The sequence below is a fragment of the Amblyomma mixtum genome, chromosome 3 (assembly GCF_055824585.1).
Source record: "Amblyomma mixtum isolate Tamu chromosome 3, ASM5582458v1, whole genome shotgun sequence".
NCBI lineage: Eukaryota > Metazoa > Arthropoda > Arachnida > Ixodida > Ixodidae > Amblyomma > Amblyomma mixtum.
The window spans coordinates 234,400,267-234,423,861 of record NC_143014.1 but is presented as its reverse complement, the minus strand read 5'-3'; the positions used below and the strand labels follow the sequence as shown (position 1 = coordinate 234,423,861).

General features: G+C 46.3%; 1 protein-coding gene across 1 annotated transcript; it reads left to right on the top strand.

Annotated features, from left to right (window-relative positions):
• Positions 1-4,612: 4,612 nt before the first annotated feature.
• Positions 4,613-17,458, top strand: LOC149354050 (serine/threonine-protein kinase PLK1-like). Its single transcript, XM_089575915.1, has 4 exons — positions 4,613-4,933; positions 13,632-13,945; positions 15,403-15,602; positions 17,334-17,458. The coding sequence occupies exons 1-4, from the start codon at positions 4,613-4,615 to the stop codon at positions 17,456-17,458; spliced, it is 960 nt and encodes a 319-aa protein (XP_089432041.1).
• Positions 17,459-23,595: the final 6,137 nt, after the last annotated feature.

The window sequence follows — 23,595 nt, the reverse complement described above, 5'->3', positions numbered from 1 at the left end:
CGGCGCGTGCCCTGGCGGTGGTCGCCCTAGCTCTTTCTGCAAGCCTTGCCACACAGTGTGCTTGCAGTAGTACCACAATTTTGGCATCATGTCAGCAGAGTGCGTGTTATGCGTTCTTGCGGAAAAGCTATTCAGAAAAATATGCACGACGGAACGCGGTATTCACGAGTCGTCGATTTCGTCTGCTGCCTCCGTGATTGTTCTAAAAGGTGCGATGGGCACAACTGGTGCTACTGAATTTTTAACAGAGATGCACGTAAATTTCAAATCCACGAGCAGCGCCAACGAGGATGTGACTGTGAGTTTAATCATCAACCGCATTTGACCCGAGAAAGCAGTGTTGTCAATACAAAAAATTAGTCATTAGTTGAAAGGGATAGAAGTAAATGATATGTATCGGCCGTAAGAGTAGCCAGTAGATAAGTAAAAAAAGCAGAAATTAAGAGTTGCCTTTGACAATTGTTAGTATGCTGCCAAAAATATGAGAATGCATAATAATATACTTGAAAAATAATCAGTGATCATAATCGAACATCTTCGATGAAGGTATGCGAAAAGAAAATGGTCACGCTGCGCGAATAGAAGGATACGCCATAGTAATAAGCCGGCCTGCACCCTTGAAACTGGTGCACACCATTTTTTAAGTGTTTCCCGCAGCACTGAAGCAGACACGCAACCTCGCGATGCTTACTGAAGTCTCGCCTGGCGCCTAGCTCTCGTCTTTGTCGCTTTGCGCTCTCACACTTTCGTCAATATATGTGCAACAAACTGGCGCAGGTCACCTCTGCGGCCTCCTGTAAAGCATTAACTGTGGAAGAACAAAGCTGCTCCATCCGCATTTTCGCAGACGACTGCGTACTTTATCGCCCCATCCACACCACCTCTGACTCTAGAATTTTACAGGATGACCTTAAACGAATTGAAACTTGGTGCGACAAATGGTTAATGTGCCTAAACACTAAGAAAACGTCTTTGCTTTCCTTTCACCGTCGGAAAAACTATCAGGCATCAAGTTACACCATTTGTGGCTCGGTAATCTCATCTGTCCACTCTTACAAATACCTTGGCGTCACCCTTTCAGATACACTAACCTGGTCAGAGCATATCATGAACATTACTAACGAAGCCAATCGCACTCTCGGTTGCCTCCGTCGAAACTTGCGCCTAGCCTCTGCGTCCGTGAAAACACTTACTTATCTTACATTTATCAGACCTAAAAGAGAATACGCATGCTCAGTCTGAGATCCCCATCAAGCTAATCTTTCTAACACCCTCGAAGCTCTACAAAATCGCGCTGCAAGGTTTATTTTCTCAGACTACTCCTATCATTCCAGTGTCACTGCACTCAAATCACGGGCTAATCTTACTAATCTTGAAAAGCGACGCTGCATCTTCAGGCTGCGCCTTTTTCACAAATTCTACCATACGCCACTCAATGTTTCAGCAATCTAACCACTTCATCGACAGTCAAGCCGCACCAGCCATCCTAAAGCCGTCTATCCGCCCCCAGCACAGACCACAGCCCATCTTCGTTCGTTTTTTGTTCAGACCGCTCGGGACTGGAACAAACTGCCTGTCGACGCTGTGCGCCACTCCGACCCACATTCCTTCAAGACTGCCATCGAACCACTCTTCACTTGAACATTATGCCCATCCCTCATGTAATACCCCACACCAAGGGGCATTTGAGGTACTAATAATAAATAAATAAATAAAATTAGTATACGCGTTAAACAACGCGTCTGACGCGAAGTTTCTTGTGCAGATGAACCGAAGACAAACAATGCGTTTAGACGGACACACTTTTTGAAAAATATTTAGAAACAGAAGACACTGGCATTCCTTACCGAAATCAGTGCTTGCTGTACGGAACCCTTTGAGAGGGAGGGGGAATTTTTAGAGACCGAAAGCTTAGTGGCATGCCTCATTAATGCATGCCATCTCGCCTGTTTGGTACAGATCAGAAAGCACTGCTCTCGCAGCACAATGGCATCCATATAATCACCGAGTGACTACCCTGCAGCGAAGACCGAACACGAAGCATCGGCAGCATAAGACGCCGGTTTTTCAAATACCAAAATTCTTTTCTCACTTAAAACAAAGAAATCTGACTCAGCTGCTTGAAATAAATGTTCTTAAAAGATACTGTAGAATGTACTTGCTTTAATATCTTTACTTGGACCCCCGTCACATGCAATTTGTGGCAGAATATGCCGCAAACAAATTTTTCCGAAGTCAACTTTTTTTTCCTTACAGGGTTTTACATTTCTTGCGTTCCGAAACATTTTATTGGCTTCTTTGCCTTCTGCAGACCGTGCGAAAATAGTTGGAAATGGCACTCTGAGGACATAAATTATTTACGTGTTCAAATTACCGTGATTTTTTTAACTTTTCAGATTCTTCATATTAGGAAAAAAAGAAAAGAAATTCGTTTGAAGTAATTATCCATAACAGTCAAACTTCTTTTATTCACGTAAAAACCAATTAATCATCATGGCTGCAAGTATATATTTACAATTTTTTTTGTTAGTCTATATTTCTGCCATTTGCAAACTTTAAATGTACGCCATGGCACGGAAAAAAAACTTTTCCACCGAAACAAACTGGGGGAACGTTTTTAAATTGCACCAAGTTCCCCATTTTTTTAAAAATAAATTTCAGGTGGCCGAGTACAAAGTTTGCGTCATTTATCGTGGAATGACTCATATGCCTACTGGTCACCATTGCCACCGAGGCTTCACAAAGCCAAACGTACGGTTCCCAACGGGTGCGGGTAAAAAAAAGCGCTTAATTAATCAAACATCCTACCCTAGTAGTGCAGCATTGATTCTTGGCAAAGTTTTTTCAGCACTACAAAAACGACGACACAGAAAGAAAGTACAAAAGACGGGTTGTACAGCGTTGCTTTGGACTTCCTCTTTCGAGCATTCTGGGGTGTACAGTGAAGCCGGGATCAATGCAGTCGGTTCGCCGGCGCTGTGGTGCAATTCCGGGTTGGAATATGGGACAGAAACTGGACGAGGGCGATTTCGGCGCTGTGAGCAGTTCACGAAAAATATATGCCTCATGGGGTAGGATTCTGAGCAGCGTCCGCTTCGGTCATAAGGTTCTGGGTCATATGCTGCGGTGAAAACCAGCTACTGGGCGTCTCGCTCCCGAGGTGGCAACACCTCGGGAAGCCACACCTCGACAGCGGCCTGAGCTGCTTTAGGCTTCCCCTTTCTGACGTGTTCTACATTCCAATCTATGTGCTTGGCCCAGCTACGCCTTTTCTCTAGTACCTGCGTCTTCCATATTGTGCTGAGGTTGTGAACTATAAATGACTATGATGTATCCTTGTTAAAATTCGCTCATATATTCATGAAACAGTAGCATAGATATTTTCACATAAAGAAGTTAGGAAAACACGTTTTTCCAAAAATGCAAGCGTTTGCTTGTAATATTCGATTCTCTAAATTCGTGGTATTATATTTCAGGCACGAGTTAACGTCCCACAATTGCAGGTGAGCTACAAGTGACGCCGCAATGAAATGCTCAGGACTAGGTTTGACCATCTGGGCTTCTTTAACGTTCCCTCGAATCTCACAGTACGCGGCTGTTTTTACATTTCCCCCCATCATAATACGGCATCCAAGGCCTCGTTCGAAGCGGAAGTCGCAGTAAATAGGCACCGCCAGAACAGACGCGGGCCAAGTGATTGCGAGCACCGGTGAATGAAGTGCTCTGACTGCCTGATGACGCTGATGCTAGACCTTTATAACTGCGAAAGATTTTAGCTCTGAGACCTTTTGCAGCCGTGAAGTAGGCGTGGAATAGCCTATATTAGAGTTTTTGTTTTCGAAAACCTGAAATTGCAAGGCCTGGGACATCTATATTGTAGTCGTGGCATACGCAGCCTGGCAGGTCGGTGGTTGGGCGAATGGTGTTGAGCCGAGAGTCGTTCGCGAGCGCTTCCTCGAACTAAGGCACGGACTGACCGACAGCACTAAACGTTCTTCACTGATTGGGGTGCAGCGTTTGTTTGTTTTTTTTTTTCACGCCAAGGCAGTCGCGCACACACTCATAACGTCCAGAGTACAATCATCTCTGTCATCTTCTCGACGCGGCACACGTCGACATTTTTCAGGTGAGGAGAGAGATTTCCATTAAGCTCGACTCGATTCTATCCGACCCGATGCTGCCGCAAGCGAGCGAAGTGGGGAGGGCACCACTTAGCATGCTTAAGGTTACGCGCTCTTCTACAACTATCTCGATCCTTCTGAGGCACGCGCAGGCGATGTTCCTTTCGCAGCGCTCCAACTTTCCAAATGCGCGCCGATTTTTATGACTTTTGTTAAATAGTATAATACGCGCTGCAAGTAGGAAGTGCTCAATTTTTAAACTTTTTACCTTGTAGGGGACCATCGGCTCAATTCTTCACCACGGGTACGTTCTTGGCGCGGGAAGAGGTAGATGATGATCACGACAGCGCGAGCACCACGCGCTGCATTCGGAACCTGGCGCGCGTAGGAGCAGCAGCGGCAGTGCTCGCACTCAAAGCGAACTGACAGAGCGACAACAGATTCCGAGGCTACCGGGAATTCCTGCGATTTCACGCTCAGCTCAGACAGCCATGCCCAAGCGCACCGCCGTCCCGCTCGGGTTCAACAACGTGTCCATTGCTGAGGATTTGCCCAGCGCCTGGGACAGTGGCCCTGTTACCACCTCCGCCGACTTCGACCTTGAAGTCTTCTGGGGCGGCAGGAGCAACGTGTCCCAGCCTCGGAGACCTGGGTCCATCCGTTGCAGCCTCGGCGTGGAGGTCGTGTTGAACGAGATAGAAGAACCGCTGGAGCGTACGGATCTGGAGTTGGCCCAAGGAGACGCCCCAGTGTCCGCGCCGGGACGTGCACCAGGGGCTCGAGACCAGCGGCGCCAGCTACCAGCAGACCAGGTATGGAACAAGTAACAGCTATATCCAGTAACAGCCCAAGTTAGACTACCTGCTTGAGTTCCGTGCCCTGTTCGTTTATTTTCACAGGGAAGGCAGCCCTAGCGATGCTGGAAAGCACGTCCTTGCAATAGAGATTCCGATACTGTCGAAGAGTATATCGCTGGGAGTGTCGTAGTTCGTTTTCAGCGGCGAGGGGAGGGGGTTTTTACAGTTGAATTTCTATGGTGACGTCTACATTTCACTAGGTAATGTTTTGAACTCTAAATAACTCTGCGTACTTCTCGCATAACCGATATTGCATTCACGTAATGCAGGCAAGGTTTCTCGTGTAACCAGCTCTAGGTGAACGTCACGGCACCACCCGTAGTATTCACCACGCGGTAGGTTGCCGCGCAACTAAAAATTTCTTCGCTCGCATCATGCAACAAGTAAAGAGCGTACTCGAACTTCGTAGGGCGGTGGTTTTTACATCTAGTTACGCAAAAAGCATCCCCCGTCGCGGCCATGGATCTCTTGAAGAAATAGTTCAGTAATAAGGGAGTAATTACTCATTGAGATCCACCCAAGCGCAGCCATACGGCTACGAAGGAAAGCTATACAGCTTGCTCAGAAACTTCGCGAAGTGTCTGAGAAAGCTGTATAGCTTTCCTTCGTAGCCGTATGGCTGCGCTTGGGTGGATCTCAATGAGTAATTACTCCCTTATTACAAATCAACTCCACCTTGGGGGATTCCCCTAAACATTTGACCAACACTGTTCCCAGTTCGAGTTATTGATAAATTCGCTCTCGCCCTACCCTAAGCTTGCCGTCCCGGTTAGCTCAGTTGGTAGAGCGACTGCTCCGGTGTGTAGCGGTGGTCCCGGGTTCGAACTCCGGACCAGGACAAATTTTTCTTTAACTACGAAGTTTCTGAGAAAGCTGTATAGCTTTGCTTTGTAGCCGTATGGCTGCGCTTGGGTGGATGTCAATGAGTAATTATTCCCTTATTACAAATCTACTCCACCTTGGGGAATTCCCCTAAACATTTGACCAAATAATTCAGTGTTACCTTCTTTGCCGTCCGAGCCTTTTCAATCCGTCGCAAGAGCTCCGGAGTGCAGAGATATTAGTTCAGCCATAGAGAGATAAACGCCTAATAGGAATGCTCCCCTTACCGCAGACCAAGAAAGCAGTACCAAGGGTTAACGGGTGAGTCGGCTGTACAACTGAAAATCATGAATGGTAGTTAATTGCAACTGATGTAACTCGCACCTCGTCACTACCACAGGAATTGTGTTCTTCAATAGAACTATGACGTGCTATTTCTTCGCATGTTTATACTTACTTTTCCAGCCAGTCAAAATTAATTGCAGGATCTTATTAACAGAACTTTAGCTTTCGGCTGTGCTTGCGTAACTTCTCCCGTCAATTGGGCAAGCACGATGAGGTGGTTCGCCAAGGGGACGCAGGTCACCCACTCTACGTAGTTCCTACGGTTACGGGCGGCTGAAAATCGGAATAGTTTCGCCCTGAAAGTCTCACCTCTGCAATTATCAGAAACTGGGAAATATTGGGTCGCCCACAGGTCTTAAACTTTAGCAGGACGCTCAGAAAGATACCTATATGTTTCTTGCTTTATAATATGTCCCAGCATTTATAGAGAGCTCTGTTTTACCTTTTTCGTTTTCGTAACTGATAGGTCTAATGTGAAAAGCTTTGACTTTTATAAGAACCGCAGAAACATTAGTCAGTTTGGCAGCCTGTCGGGACAGCTTCAGGGAAAGCTGCTTGCGGCTCTGAGATCACGGTATCGGGCGCGCAATTCGACCGCCAAAAAGTAACTCGAAAAGTAACTCGACATATGTGATCAACTTGAAGAGACACGTTCTGGTTTGAAACAGGCACTTCTATCAACCATGCTTGCAGTCATGTGGTTCTTTTCCCTCTGCAACTTTATAATTTTCATTCCTTATTACATTCACAATAAGTTTCAAGAGCGGTGGAGTGGAAGCGTAAACATCCAGTGGCACTGGTCAGCCAGCCAGTCTCCGCCATCGAGGCGCTGGGTAAAAATCTGCAATTAGCAGAAAGCGAGAGCAGCGTCGTCTTGTTAGCATCGTCTTTGTAATGAGCTATTACGTAATGGAAGATGTCAGGAGGGTGCAAAAAAGCGATCATTATCTATTTGGCTTCCCTTCGGAGGAAAAAAGCATAGGATATTTTTTTTTTCATTCGTTCCGGATATGCTCACTTTAAAAACCACCCCTGCATAGTTTCTTCCTACTTGTACGGTTACCCCTTTTGAGAGCTTGTCGAGGAACTGCTGTGCATCTCAGGGGCATAAACTCACATTCTATTTGCGGCGCCATACGCCAGAATATGAATATGGGTTCTGTTCTATTGTGTGCTTCTCTGTTTGTTGGCACTGAGGTGGAGGCCACAGCTGACTAAAGCCGACCGGGGCCCAATTCTTGGACCTAGTCACGCGTTACTGCGATCCGTGATTACTAGCAACTAGGAAATCATACGCCCTGCTGTCACTGTTACCGAAGTGGCGCGTGTGGGCTTTACACGGTCATTTTATACGTACCAGATGTTATAACGCCTTTTATGTGCTGGTGGCAACTGTCGGTTCCGCAAGAGTGGCAAAGCGTCGAGGTAGAGTATATAGCTTTAAAATTGTGAAGACATAGTTCAATTCTAAGCCACTGGCCCACCACGATGTCTGACCTGCTATGCTGTTCTACTGAACGCGTGATGGCAAATTAGATTCTCGATCGTCACGTCTAAACTTCACCTACAACATAAAAAAAACTTTTTGACATACCATTCTACCAAGGTTGACGCGAAATACCTTGAAACTGGTAGCGCGGACATACAAGCGGAGTTCCACAACACCAGCGTAACAGTTAAGAAAAGTCGTCAGGTGAACGTCGGTGAACGTGCAGTTCATGGCATTTACACAATGGCAAGCGCCACTAAGGCATTATAACTTTCGTTTGCGGGAGGTGCAGGGTTCGATCCTCAGTCCCACCAATCCTTCCAGTGAAACAATGGGTAAAAGCTTTCCTCTGGCCTAGTGCTCGTAATCTCGGGTGAAATGATTGAGAAATTATCCATTGCACCCAAGTTGAGTGGACAAAAATACCTGGTGCCATGGCGCTCTTTCGACACAGATGCCCTTGCGGCGTAAATCTTTTCCGAAGTAAACCAAGGCGCACTAGGGCTATGTGGCTTCTCCCCATGTGTGCGATATGCAATTTTCTTTAAAAGGAAAGCTCTTTATTGTAGGCTTTTTGCGAAGGAGCCACACCTGGCCCCGTCAAAGTTTTTGTGGCGCCACCAAGGTATGGCGCTGCGGGCGCTCGCGTCAGAGACGGAAAAGTGCGGATGAGCGAGCTTTCACTGAGTTCAACGACTTCGCAGTTATAGCGTAAACACTGCGTGGTGGGTGGAGTCAAGCGGGAGGTTGAAGAGGGTAATGCTCTCAGGCGAGCTTGGTAATGCACTTGCATTGCATAGACTGCAGTATAGCGTGAGAAGAGGTGTCGACAGCGCATACGCCATTGACCACGCCATTGAGCACGCATAGAGGTCTTTATGTCATACAGACGTCACAGCTTTAAGAGAAAGGCGCGAACTACTTTCCATAGGAGCGTGTACAGGCTCTGCATGAAGGAAGCGTTATGGATATAATAGAACAGTGTCGTCACGACGAGGATAAAAGGAGCTGTGTCAGGCGTCGCAGACATCAGGGGCGCTGCGCGCTAGCTTTCCCTCAGCATACGCATTCCTTTTTTTGCGCCGCACGACAACAGCACTCTAAACAATGCCAGAGGGTGCCGTTACAGAGTGCCCTTGTCGTGCTGTAATGTGTACATCAGGCACACCGGTCGGTGCATGAATGTAGGGCTTTCTGAGCACGCAAATTTACAAGGCAGTGGTCTCTCTTGACCGTCTTCAGGTACACGGCCGTAAATCCAAGCACGTTTTCCAAGCACCACTATCCTGTTCCGTCATCAGGACCAGGGGACTCCTGATGTGACGTTAGCCTTTTTTGTAAGGAAAACGCTAACCCTTGTCTCATCAGTCAGCCTTTGGTGGCCGTGTCAGACGAAGAGATCCGCTAATTATATGCCCAGCTACCCTATGCACCTGACTAGTAACTTTTTCTTTTCGTTGCATGCTTTCACCCCACGCGCTCATGCGCGCAGTTTTCGGTGGTACTCCGTATCTATTCATTCGCCCTTTCATTAAACCCAGCCGCCGAGGTGGATCAGTGAATATGGCACTAGGCTGCTGACCCGAAAGATGCGGGTTCTACCCCGGCCGCGATGGGTGAATTTCGATGGAAGCGAAATTCTAGAGGCCCGTGTACTGTGCGATGTCAGTGCATGTTAAAAGACCCCAGTTGGTCGAAATTTCCCTAGCCCTTCACTACGCTGTCCGTCATAGCCTGGATCGCTTTGGGACGCTAAACCCTCAAAAACCAAACCAAACATTTCATTAAGCCTTAAGGTGTGAGTCAGCGCGGGTGTTGTCTTGTTTCTCTTGCGTGCTCCATCTAGTTTTCTGTTTTGAAGCGATAGCTTCACTCTAATAGGTAAAGCCGAACATCGCCGTGTGTGCAACATGAGCCATCCGCCACCTAGGTCACGTGACCTCCTTGTGATGTCATCGCAACCTGGCAGGTGACCGTGAAATGGCAGGTGACTGGTCCCTTGAGGTTTTCGGGGAGAGCAACCTCGGTCTCACAAGTGCCACCGGTGGCAGCGCTTAAAACAGCCACCTGCCGCCGCTGTGAAGCATCGGTTAACTGCTGAACCACTGCGCCAGGAATGGTGTGAGATCTGCCAACGATCTATGAGCGCAAAAAAGACAGAACAAACGAGTCAACCAGGCGACACGCAAAGATGACCCCAGGCCGCCGAAGGGACCCATTAACGCCATCGCATCATACCCTTAAGAAGGAGCTTAGGTGCCCCTCCTTCTCACAGTGAATATTCAACAACTAACGCAAACTTCTGCTTTGCTACATTTTCATTGCCTGGACATCAAGGGGTAAAAAAGACCCCTTTTCGATATATGGATGACTGATGAGAACTGCCAGGTCGCTTAAATATGGTACTAGCCTTCCATTACGCCGCGTGTCGTGCGCCATATGTAGCTAAGGGTTGTACACAGATATCAACTTCATTTAAAGTGTCTATAGGCTTCACGTAACGGTAAAAGATAACGCACTCTCTGTTTCACCTACGCAGGGTACTCGGGGCGAGAGAATTATCAATCGCCAGGCGAACTCGAGGTTGTGCTCCTGGATAAAGGTAGTTCTCCTGGCAGTACTTGTGGTCTTTGCGTCTACAGGACTCATCTACGTGATCACGACGGACTGGATGCAAGTCCAGCGTGGAGATATTTGGCGCACACCCACACGACGCCCCCACGTTAAGAACACAGATAACCCTCTCCTCCCTAGTTGTCACAGCATAGCCTGCGAAATGTACCAGTCTCAACTCGAATCTTCTGTCAATCGGTCACAAAACCCCTGCAAAAACTTCTATCGATTAGTATGTGACGGCTGGAGGCAACACCACCGTCTGCTGTCTGTTGTGAATGCTGCAGAGGAGATGCGCATTGCCTCAACTGCAACCTTATACCTGGCACCTTACCGCAGCGGAACATGATAGCCCTTGCTCAAGATTGGACACAGCGCCACGTTCCGAGCCTGGATAGCTCTGATGCGTGCGATGAGCGGCCAATGAAGAGAGACCCCGCTGTCGCTACGCTATCGGAAGTGCATCAAAAGTGTGCTGAGTGTCTTCGGCGTTTCTGAGTCACTTGCCGAAGAAGTCGCCGCTACTATCCAGGCCGTGGATCGGCTAACACTGCAAGTGTTAGGGCCCGCAATGGCCGCTGCAGAACACAAGATCCCGCGTATGTCAATTCACAGCATGACTGAAATTGTTACACCTAGCATCCCAACCTCCCGCTGGTTGCCCCTTCACAACGAGTACTTGTTCGGGGCACGGGTCGGTCACCCGTGCTGCTGCATCTAGTTTCCCTCGTGCAGCCTCGTCAGCGGAAGTTCATATGCGCCTGCATGGTGTTCCTCATAAAGGCGGTGAACTTAACCATTAGGATCATGACTGGAACGCTTCATAGCTCCTCAGCACCCGAGCTGGTTTGCGAGGCTCTACTTTTGGCGCATGATTACATTTGGTTGTTACGAATTTGCAAAAATGCGCAGCTGCGCGCATCGTATGCGCTACACTACACCCTGGCTTGTGCGGATCCGCCTCTTTGAAGTGATGTCACCCACTTGGCCGTTCCGTTCCGTATTCCCGTCGAGTGGATAGAAGAATTTCAGAAGGCTGAATGGGTTGTTTTTGTTTACCTCAAAAGGGCTACAGTGCATCTGACACAGAAAAATGCCTGGCGTACAGCGCAAGATATCAACAATTACGTAGTACAGAGCTTTGGTCGCCCTGTTCTCTTTTCGTCCTTCATGTGCTACACTGTATGCCAGCCATTATGAAGTATCCCCTCAACAATTGGCTAGCGTTTTTACCATAATATATCTTTCAGCGCAGATGTCAATCACAGTTGAGATGTCATTTTAGACCAAGTGAGTTTTAGGAACTGGCCACTTGAGAAGAATGACTGGTATTTTTAACCGCGGGTTTCTGTAGCGCATGGTTTTCTTGCTTGTTTCCACCCAATGGATCCTGGAACCCTTAGGTCTTCTCGGTTGTAGCTCTCTCACCAGCGCTCATCGCTTTACTTCATCGAGGCCGAATTAGAGCTTCTACCTGGTTGCTTTATTTCGCCTTGCCAAAGCGGACCTCTACCAAATGTAACAGGGCCTTGGTTAGCGCTTAGGTGAATGGCAGCAGAAACGAAACAGTCCGTGATCGGTCAGGCTGAGCAGGCTCCCGCTCAGTGCGATGCCAACGTTCTTGCTATTATTTTACTCTCAGCTGCAAACGCGCACAGCGCATGCTCCGGGTTGCGCCCAAGGTTTGCTAGGCTGCGCCGTCGGCAAGGAATGCCTCAACGCTTGCCTGTTCTTTTTCGTATTTTATGAGCATAAATGCACGAAAGCGTACTCTCTGAAGGAGTTGTTTTCATTCGGCGAAGACGCCATGTTCTCCGTCTCTATCCTTAGCTATGTCAACTATCCGTGGTACGCTACGTATTGGTTGCTTTCTTCTCCTGAAAAAAAAATGCAAAGGTCATCATGCGATCTCACTCGACAGATCTGTGTTAGGTGTGTTGGTTGTATGTTCGGCATTTATGTTGTACGCCTTTTGATTAAGTCTTTGTTCCTATTTCACCGTCGCTTCTTCGTTCAACCTCTGTGTGGGCTTCTGTTGGCTTAGGGTTTCTGGAAGGTAGAAATGGTTTGCGTGCGGTGGAATTATGTTTGTAAGAGGAAGACTGATTTTACCGGTGGATGTTCCGGTGGAAGCATCTTGAGCGTCCGAACGGTCCCCGGAAGGCACCCCAATCCGCTCCGCTAGAGGTTCTGCGGGTGAAGGTTTCACAGTTATAGTGACCATGGCTCTTCCGCTGGAAATGGACTACAATCCCGCCCACTTAATGTCGACATTTAAGCTTCTGATAAAAAGAATCCATAAAGTGGATAATGCAGAGAAAAAAATATCGGTGAAAAACAAGCCAAATTCTCCGGGCAATGAAGTAGGTGATGAGTGTTTATAATACCACACAATACAATGCAACTGAATTTGATTCAGTGAAAGGTGCAGGTATAATTTGAGTCCACGTAAGTGTCGAGCGCTTGTAGGTGGGGGTAATTGCTATTCGGTGCATTTAGTGTCACCATAAGTCGGGGTGGAGAAATGCCACTGGCATTGACGCGTTCTCCGTATACGCAGAGGTTGAATCAAAAATAAAATTCAGAAAGACACTATCAAGAACAATGAACTAGGATAGATACAAAACACCAAACCATAACCATTGGTGAGTGGGACATAAGCAATGGAAAGAATTTTGAAGAGAATATGGAGCCTGGATACGGAGCAAACTCAAACACGCTCGGGGAACTTTGTCTCGAGGTGCGCAGGCGACTTGGCGTTTGTGCGCCTTCCGCACGGCTCCCCGCATCCGCGGTGGCCCCGGCCCACCCTGCTGAAAAAGAGTTCTATGATGCAATAACCTCATAGAGGTTTCATCATAGAATATCATACAATCTGAATGATATATCATGCAATTTGTATGATATTGTATGACATCTCTATGATGACTGTATGATTTTACAGAAATCTATGACATTTGTATGATAATTTTCTATGATTTGTATGATAAGTGTATGATATTTGTATTATAAACTGTATGAGTTTATTGCACATACAACATTTTTCAGCAGGGTATGATTTATTGCACGTACTAATATACAGGTAAGCCATAAGCCCAGCAGTGTGTGATTTAGTGGCTTGCTGAGTGGTGGACGGTAGAGATGACTGACGCATCCATTGATTTGTTTGTCGGGGGCCATGACAAATCTGCCCAGAGAATTCAAATCTGGGTTCTACTCCCCGAGACATGAGGGGCAGAAGAAAGCCTGATGCTCGGTTTATGGCTAACACACGCGCTCAGGAGCCACTGTGGGCGCTCATTGGGTACCAGGTGCCTTCTATAGTCGACGTGCCATGGTTTCAATACGTTTGGTTCACAAACCTTGTTTTGCAATATTTTCCAGTCTCTGATGGAGGTGCACCGGCATCGGCTGACGCTGACTGAGCCAGAGGTGCGGTACTTTCTGCACCAGCTCCTCCTTGCCTGCCGGTATCTGGTGCAGCAGCGGGTCATTCATCGTGACCTGAAGCTTGGTAACCTGCTGCTCAATGAAAGCATGGAGCTCAAAGTGGGAGGCTTTGGGCTTGCCACCCGTCTTGACTACGAGGGGGAGCGAAAGAAGACCCTCTCTGGTACCCCCAACTGCATCGCCCCAGAGATCCTGGCCAAGAAGGGGCACAGTTATGAGGTCGACATCTGGTCCATTGGGTGCATCCTGTGAGTCCTCTGAGCCATCGCGCGTACTCATACTTACTGGCTTCCGTAAAGAGCGGCGAAGCGGCCCCACCTGTGACAAAACTAAGGCCACATAACCGAATCCAATCCAATATGTTACTCACTGTGCTTAAAATTTTCGTGAACCTATGCCAGAACACCAAAAAAAATTATTTTAAATGAGTCAAGTGATGCATCGTCATTATCATCATAGTCAGCTACTTCAATGCCCCTGTAGGATAAATGCCTCTAGCGTTGATATCAAAGAAGCGTTCTTCAGCACTTTCCTTGGCTACTTGAGCTTGGAAAATTTTCGTCAATCAAGTCTGCCGAATATCCTGATTCCATCATTTCACCTGGCTGTGTCTCCGCTTTCGCAAATGAAAAGGTTGCTTGAGGCTTACTGCACCGAAAGGACTAAGCATGCACTTTTCGCACAAAATGAGTAAAATTGCCGTGAGTGCGTCTTGACAAGTTTGTTCGAGCATTACTCTTTGAAGTATTTCTTAAAACTTGATTGTAGTAGACAGGGATGGTACCACCGCAAACGTTGACAGCAGGGCGTAGAATTTTTACAAGGAACACGTTTGACATGCGTAAGGTTCTGCGTACATTTAGGAAACAAAACTGCGCAAAGTTAAGCAAACAATTGTCTTTTCTAGCACAAGGATTAGCATGTAAACTCATCAAGTCTTGGTTAAGCAAGGATACTGTGCAAAAAAAAACGGACGAGAAGACGACAAGGACGGGCGCACACTCGTGACTGAGTTTATTCGGAAGAACATGGATACTTATATCGTCATGTCGGCCAAAATATTTACTGCGCGCATGCTAGAAACCTGCTTTCCTTCTGATACAACTCTATCAAGGTGTCGCTGACACAATCATCTTTTTTGTTCATTCTTTATCAGCGACATCATGATAAAGCTGTATCAGAAGGAAAGCAGGTTTCTTGCATGCGCAAAGTAAATATTTTGCAGACATGACGATATAATTATCTCTGTTCTTCTCAATAAAATCCTTTTCGTCTTCTCGCCTGTTTTTTGGGGGGGGCAGTACCTTTGCTTAACCATGTATGACCAATTCGTCCAACAGAACGCACTCTTCATCAAGTCTATCGTGCAGGCAAAACACTCGGCAATCTTCTTTGTTGCGAGATAACATTTCTGTTTCTAGAAGTGACTTCGAAGCCCACACACGACCTCCGTATGGCTATCACTGTAAGAACAAACTTTACCGCAGGCTTTCCCATTGCTGCAGCATGCGTGCACTTTCCTTTCTTCCCCCTGAGCCTTTGCCAACAGTGTTTGCATTCTGCAAGTTTGCTTTTCATCCCGACAAAACTTTCACAGCCCATTGAGGATGTGCCGCTTATTAAAGACGACCTAGCATGGTTCACTGCCATGGCAAGTATGGAGCTGTGCGGGTCCAAATAATCGGTATGTGACCGTTCTTTGCAGGTTCACTATGCTTGCGGGATATCCTCCGTTTGAGACCCACACGCTGAAGGATACTTACGTGCGCATAAAAAAGAATGACTACCACATCCCTCTGGCGGTGAGCCCCTCGGCCAAAGCCCTGATCCGAAAGATGCTTCATCCACAGCCTGAAAAGAGGCCCGACATCGAGGCCATTCTGCAGGACGACTTCATAACTAGTGGCAAGTTTTTTTTTTTTCGATGTACATACGCACTGCAGAAAAGCGATACGTACGTGATGGTACACGTCTTTGGAATTACCATAACAGTACAAAATAATCAGACACCTTATATCTGGCATCGCGTCTGTACTTTTCATGGCAGATTTTTCAGGGCTAACGAACAGTTCCTGCTTGGTGACCTGGTGTTTAAAACTGTCTCTATATGAAACGCACAAAATTTAAGGTGCGCACAACATTCGCCAAAGGTGTCAAAACCACAAGGTTTAGCTATCGAGTCACGTAGCAGGGCTCCAAACCGTATCATCGATCAACGTGGAAGATGATGTGAGGGGAGTGTGTGTGGGGAGCAGCGCAACACCGATTATGCCTACTTCCCGTGCAGAATATGAAAGCCTGAGATGTCAAACATTCTGGCAGCAATTTCTTTACAGAAAGTGGTTTTTGTGTTCAAGGCTTTCCTATTAAGGCATAAAATGTGACGAATGGAGCACAGTGTGGCACCTTTGTCTTAGTTAATAGGTGGCGTAATGCTGACGTCACAGCTTCATGTCTGCCTTTTATTAACTACACTGACACTTAAGAAAGACACTTATGCGCCGTGAATGTTTCGAAACCGAAGTGACTTCGCAGCACCAATGGATGCTGTGTAACTCGAGGGTCATCACGGCTGAGCAAACCACTCCATGCGATGGTAATCAATATGCAGCCAGTGGAGATAAAATTATGTACGTTGGATTCCAGAGCTACAGAAAAACAATGTTTTGCAAGTATTGATCATAGCATACCGTCGACAGCGGATATAATTGTGTTATTTTATTGTGTTAAACCTGATGAAGAGGAGAGCCAGTCAAAAAGGACAAGTACTAGAAGAGAGACGTAGATCAGAACGACTGGACTAGCAAATGTGCTTTAATGAAAACAGCAACCCCCCCCTCCCCTAGTAAGGTTAGCATGGGCATGCCTGGCACAATTATGGCCACATTCCGGAAATAACAAAGGGAATATAAGCAACGTATCTATCAACGGCTATCTGAGAAGGCGAATTCTTTTCCAAGCAAGTGCACTGAAGTGGTACTGATACAGTTATCGTCATGCATACCGACGAAGAATGCTTCTAGAATGTCGCGCTTCTCTATGCCCCTACCCTTGCCAAGAATTGCTACCCGAGGTGAGGGTAGCAATCACACTCCCTGCAATCGCGAAGCAAATTCGCTCCATTATTAGCAGAACCCAAGGACTTGTGGTGTTCAGGTGCACGCAGCCGATTATTGATATATCGGCCTGTTTGGCCGATGTAAACCTTCGCACGTAAGCGGGAACTTACATACCACGCGCGTGTCACATGGCGTGAACAGGTTCTCATGCTGCGTCAAACAGAATTTCTTCACTTGCCTCTTGAGATGGGCGCGCATAAGCCAGAAAGCTTGTAAGGAGGCAGAAAACACAACCTCAATGCCCTGCTTTACAGGCTTCTTCACCATGTATAAAATGGCCCAGATTTCTACTCGTCTATTAAGCTTGCTTGATTTCAACTGCTAAGTATTGTCTTCTGATGCCTCTTATAGACTAACGAGAATAATCGATAACTTTCTTTTGTTTGTGAGTCTAGCCCGGTTGTCGGCCTCTGCGCAGTTCATTCGTGGGCAGAATAACTGTTGACCGCAGTCAGAAATACGCGATTTGTTTTGTCATGTGCCACAGTCATTGACTGCTTCTCTGTTATCATTCTAGGGCCCCTGCCTTCACGCCTGCCAACGTCTTGCCTTGTGACGGAGCCGCGCTTCGACACGCTCAACATTACTTTGACCCCCGATGGCCGTAAACCTGTTTCGGAAAAGAACGAAGGCAGTGGTTAGTTTACCAACGTTATTGCATGTTGTTTGCGTGCGACTTTGCTGGCTAATAGACACATTTAGCATACCGTGTACTGTGATATCATTACCTTTACCTCTCCATACGCACTACGACTGTTGCTATCAAGATATAAGAGGTCCAGACGCCATGGCTACAAACCATCGAACCAAGTGAGCATCTCTAGTGCAGGGCGCTGCATGCTGTTTGCCATCAAAGTAAGTCGTAGCGTGCAAAGGACTGACAGTGATAACCTGCATTTTTGAAGCCTCCGCTCCATGAATGCGCGCCTCTCCTTCAATGCAGTCTCCCAAGCTTCACTGGCAGAAAACAAGCTGCCGCTTTAAATTACGCACGCGCAATGTATGCGGGTGACCGGTGCACGCACATACCATTTCCCATGAGCACCTGAAGTCTCGTGGAAATTGGGTCACCCAGATGCGCTGGTTTTTTACATTTTCTCTTGTACAAAAGGTGGATTATCATCATCTAATGTAAAGCGTGCCTCGAGAATCACTGAGTATTTGGCTTGGCTAGTCTCCGCGTCGGTTCACCTCTGGGCTTCAGCGACGCTCAGGTTTTTCTTCCTCTGTAACAGATCGCCATGCATCTGCCCAGTACTTGGCACGTGGATGTTTTCCTCTTAATGTAAAGGTACTGCTTTCGCGTATCGGCACGAAGCTGCTAGCCAACGGCAGTCAATACTAACAAAATACCTGATTTACTCACATAATGGCCACACCAAATAATGCATGTACCTATCACTGTTGCGAAAAAGTTAATTTTTGCTTATAATTGCCCCCCGTACAGAACAGACCCTACAAATGTTCGTGAGCTTCAGTCTTTTACTTACCATAATCATCGTTTTCCTGCTCTCTATATAGATTGAGTGAATCAGAGAACATATTTGGGCCCTCTGCACAATAATTCAAAGCATTTAATAAGATACCGTCCCGAGCAAAGTAATCTACACTCCTCAAGCTTCGGGCATGCTTCATCGCCTCGCTATATTTCAGAACCTTCTGCTGTCGAAGTGGAAGTAGCTGAGGGGCCTTTTATAGAGAGCAGTCTCTATTGCTGGGCTAGTTGGTTTCAGTCATTATGGAGTCTACAAAGCTTGCAGACGAATGGACGAATACGTTAACGACACACATTAAGCTCAACATTCAACTTTTTTTTCATGTAATCGATCCGCAGTTTTAATTTGGAAGAAAGGGAGGGACGCGAATTCATACCTACTGATAAAGAAAACTGCAGCAATATTCTATAACAGCCAATCACGAAATGATAGCCAGGAAGGCTAAGTCCGCCACGAAGCAAAAAGAAATAAACTGCAACAAGAAAGCATGATAAAAACAGGACAATGCCGAGAGAACATTCTTGTCGTCTTCACCGCGTAAGTTACCGGCAGTTGTCTCGGCCTTGGCCACGTTTTCTCATGCTTCCCTGTCGAATTTTCCCCCTTTTTGTTTTGTTGGAGGCATAGCCTTCAGGGCTAGTCGTTCTATGAGTGGCTGTTATGAAATTTTCTTCCTGTTTCCTTTGGCCGTAGGTACGAGCGCGAGTCACCGCATTTGTGCCAAATTAATAGATGTGGTTCGATTACTTCAAAAATAAAGTTAGTTCAGCGCGGTGCATACGTTGTTTTCGTCTTTGTGCCTTCATCTTCAAGCACTGTGGATTCCTTTCTGCTTTTTGTCTCCAGGCATGCCAGTTTTACCGTTTCGATCCATGGCCCTTCTGTTTTCTCGAAAACTCCTAGAGGTTTCCCAAAAATAGCGATCCACATAGCTGTGTGCGGTATACACCACTTTGCTCCCGATAGTGCATTCAGTATAGTGTGAAAAAAAGGTGTATGTTGCAATAATTTCCTGCAGGCTTCGTCTCAAAATTGCATTCAAAATTCATGATACTCTATGACACTTGTATGAAAAACATACGATTTTGCACAAAATAATGATATTTGTATGACAATTTATGTGATAGTTGTATGAGAAAACGTACGAGGTTATTGCATCAGACAACTTTTTTCGAGTTTAGAGCTCGGTATATATTGCACTAGGGATGGGCAATGACTGATTCAGTGAATTTCATTGTTTCGGCAATTCATGATACTGCCAGCGGGGCAGACCAAAAGGAGGCTGTAAGTCGCCTCACGATGTCCTTGCCCCGCTAGATGTAATATCAGCAGTACTGAGTTGTGGAAAATTGCATCCGCACTGCAAGTACATACGCACTACACTGCCGTAATATAGGCCACCGCACAAAATATGCCAGTTGTTTCACCTAAGGTATTCCGGAATTTTTAAATATAGATTCATTGTTTTTTCCGATGTGTAGTGTATCAGAATACACCTCAGACGTGCTAACTAGTAGCTGGTTATCTAATTTTGAATAGTCAGCTATTAATGTCAGGCTGCTTACTTACTGACAGGCTTGTAGCACAGCGTAAGCATCCAGATCAGTTTTTAGGATACCAAAAACACAGCCACCCTCTAAGCTATGACCCAACAAATTTTGCCTACATAATTTTATCCCCATAATGATCTGCCTTGGTGTGCTAGTGTTAGTTCCAGCTATTCGAACTGCGTGTATAAGGCCAGCTCCGCTACGATTCGCAACTTGGAAACATTAACCAGGAGGCAATCAAGGCACAACCTTACGTCATCAAGGAAGCATCAGAGTCTCCTGTACCTGAGAGTCCCCGTGATGCTCGCAGCCTAAGTATGGGAGGCGATCAGTTTACATTATTTCTGGCTTCCACAGAAAATATTCTTCAGCTGTTCTGGACGCCGTTGGAATCAGCCTGCAGATGCCAGTTAGAAAAACCGCATAACAACAGAGAGACGCTCTGTTGTGTCCTGGATGGTGCGCAGGTTTTATGGGGAAGGTAAAAGAATCGTAATGAATGTCAATCGGGATCTTGCATCCCGAGTTTTCGTGAAGCAGAATAAGGTCCTCACCGAATGGCGGGGATTATGCGGACTCTGCGTGTAATCAGAATTTTAAAAAAGTCTAGTCTACGGCAAAGAAACATTGCTTGGACTCTTCTTTTCCTATCTGCTTTCTTTGTTAACTTAGTCTACGTATCGATTTCGTAAAACAGGGAACAGAGCTGTGCTCTCTATGCCAATGTTGCGTCTCAGTTGTCATGAAGGAATGTAGCATTTTGAATTAGAATGCCTGAAAAAAGCCGCTAGAAGGCAAGCACTCGGTAATTGTATTCGACGAGGCATAGACATGCTAGTCACTGCTCGCTGCGTAGCCGGTACACAACCTTTGTTGTGCAATATAAAATCATTCGTTTTTGTGCACAGCTAATGCGAACTCTCGTAGCAGAAACATAGCCAACAGCTGTGGAAAAAAGAATTTTTGAGCAGGAAACCTTCCAGGAACGCACTGTTTTCATATAATGTAAGATTTCGCCATGCAATCGATATATCCGCAGGTCTGCCTACGGCAGTCTTGAATTTTTTTTTTCTTTTAACATTTTTGCTAACGTCAAAAGCGTTCTCCATTGGTTTTCTGTGGTGGTCTTATCTGCTGCGATCGATGAAAACACTTAAAAAAAGAAAAATTTTGCGATGAATCAGAAGAACGGACCATTTCCTTCAGTATTTCTCTAAAAGTGTCTTACAATTTTCTAACTTTCCAAATTTTTGTTCGCAACTGTAGGACGTAAAAGACCTAAAATCACAAGAACATCATTTTACTCTACCATGCTCGTCGCCATAATGAAGCAGGTCAATGGAAAATGGTATGTAGCTTTCTAGTATAGATTATGGCGCACTCGTCATAGATGCACATATGGCAGAAAAAAAATTCAGGGGGCACTTTGACTTTCTAAAGTGGGCAGAGGCGGAAGCGTTTTCCGCACCACCTTCGCTGTTTCTGTGGCACTGGTGGTGTCACATATATTTGAGTACTAATTACTAAGTGATGGCAAATCGCTAATTAATTGTTAATTACTGATTAATGCCTGACTACTAATTAACTGCTAATTAATGTCGCTTAAGCTTCGCCTTTAGGAGTGGAACGCGACAGCACGTTGTAGCAAAGCCAGGGAGTCCATGGAACGCCACCACCCATTCGGCGCGATGCCTTGCCCTTTGAACGCAACGCTTTTTGAGGAAAGGAAATGGCGCAGTAATCATCTGTAATCTCGGTGGACACCTGAACCGCACCGTAGAGGAAGGGAGGTGGGAGTGAAAGAAGATAGATAAAGAGGAGCCGTAATGAAGAAAATGAAAATTGGTTGGTTGGTTTATGGGTTTAACGTCCCAAAGCGACTAAGGCTATGAGAGACGCCGTAGTGGAGGGCTCCGGAAATTTCGACCACCTGGTGTTCTTTAACGTGCACTGAAATCGCACAGTACACGGGCCTCGAATTTCTCCTCCAAAGAAATTCAGCCGCCGCGGCCGGGATCGAACCCGCGTCCTTCGGGCCAGCAGCCGAGCACCATAGCTACTGAGCCACAGCGGCGGCAAAATGAAAAATGAAAATTGCATTTGAGGAAAGGAAATTACCCAGTAACTGTCTCACATATCTCGGTGGACACCCGTCAAAATTCAGGGGGGCACTTATTTGACCTAAAGTGTGGTCAGTGATGTGTGGTTAAGATGTTAAGCTTCGCCCCTAAGAGTGGAACGCGACAGCGTCTTGCAACGCTGCCAAGGAGTCCATAGAACGCCATCGCCCATTCGGTTCTACGCCTCGCTCATCGGTAAATTGGTTTTTGAGGAAAGGAAATTATCTGTCTCTCATTTGTCGGTGGGCACCTAAACCTCGCCGGAAGGGAATGGAGGAGGATGAGAGTGAGTGAAGACACCATATTCACTAGACGCGCCTTTGTTCATTCCGAACCATCGAGCTGGCATGGCGCAGTGGATAGCGTGCTCGTCTCTCACGCCGAAGACCGGGGTTCGATTCCTGAGCTCGACCAATTTCTTAATCGCTTTTATTTATTTATATGGCCTGACTAGTAAAGCTAATTAGGCTAATTGGGTAATTAAGCAATTAACTAAGCTCAGTCCCACTTGGAGCATCACTATACGATCCCTTCAATTGGTTGTATGGTTACTAGCCAAAGTGCAATTGGCCCCGTTTGAAATGCGCGCACTGTGACGTCACGACCGTTTCCACCAATTGAAAAGCGTGAAATTTTCTGTCGACAACTGCTGTTTACAACGATGAGACATTAAAGGCTTCCGCCTTAATAACGTGCGAATGTGTAAAAGCCTCCCAGTACGATATTCCCCGCGCTTTCGTACGGCTGTTGTTATGTCAAAGCATATGCTAATTTCATTATGCTTCGGAGAACACGCTCACATAATTCGGAGAAATCTTAGCGAAGATATACTTATGATAAACTAGCCAGTAGGAGCATCAAAAGCTTTCGGCAGAAAACTCAACGATGCTGCCAAGGCTGTATGTTCTGGGTGCGAAATATGCACGCTTAATACTTTTGCAGCTTATTGAGTCACATTTGCACTTGTTCTAATTTTTCTTCAATTTAATTAACCCTTGGAAATACGGTATATCGATCATGTTCGACTGGTTGAGCGCTGCTTGTCTGCATTTCTCTGCACCAAAATATGTCCGTGAAAGCTTTTATCCAAGATTTCAGTCAGAATTATTTTGGCGTTTTCGGTTGATTTGTGCAATGCTTTCAGTGGCGGTAATTATTAATAGAGAGTTATACCATCTTGTTACAGTGTTTACGTTACCATTTACCGTGTTACCGCACGATGGACTTTCCGGTTCGCGCTACGCACGCCAGAAGGCGTTTTAGCATACCCTCTCTTCAGCAACAAGTTACCGAAACGCTAAAACGAGTGATGACCATTGCAGATGCCCCAGCTGTTATTGCAAACAAAAGGATGCATTGCAAGCAGTTTCATGCAGTGAGATGCTACATGTACTTTAATAATATTTTTCTCTGCATATCACGAGCATCACGGGTGCATTTAAAAATCTGCAGCGGCATTTCAAATGCGCCCGTGATGCTAGACACCTTGCCTACCCTGGCTAGTCGACAATTTTACTACGCAGAACTCAGTAAGCTTGCGCACACAGAGCTCATTGCGTTGCGAAGGTTTTAAAAAGCGCAACTACGACACCTTCTGTTTGTCGTGTCGCAGT

Coding starts and splice junctions, on each gene's coding strand:
- LOC149354050 (XM_089575915.1), top strand. CDS start 4,613: ATGCCCAAGCGCACCGCCGTCCCGCTCGGGTTCAACAACGTGTCCATT. Junction 13,946..15,402: donor TGGTCCATTGGGTGCATCCT/GTGAGTCCTCTG, acceptor CGTTCTTTGCAG/GTTCACTATGCTTGCGGGAT. Junction 15,603..17,333: donor GGACGACTTCATAACTAGTG/GCAAGTTTTTTT, acceptor TTATCATTCTAG/GGCCCCTGCCTTCACGCCTG.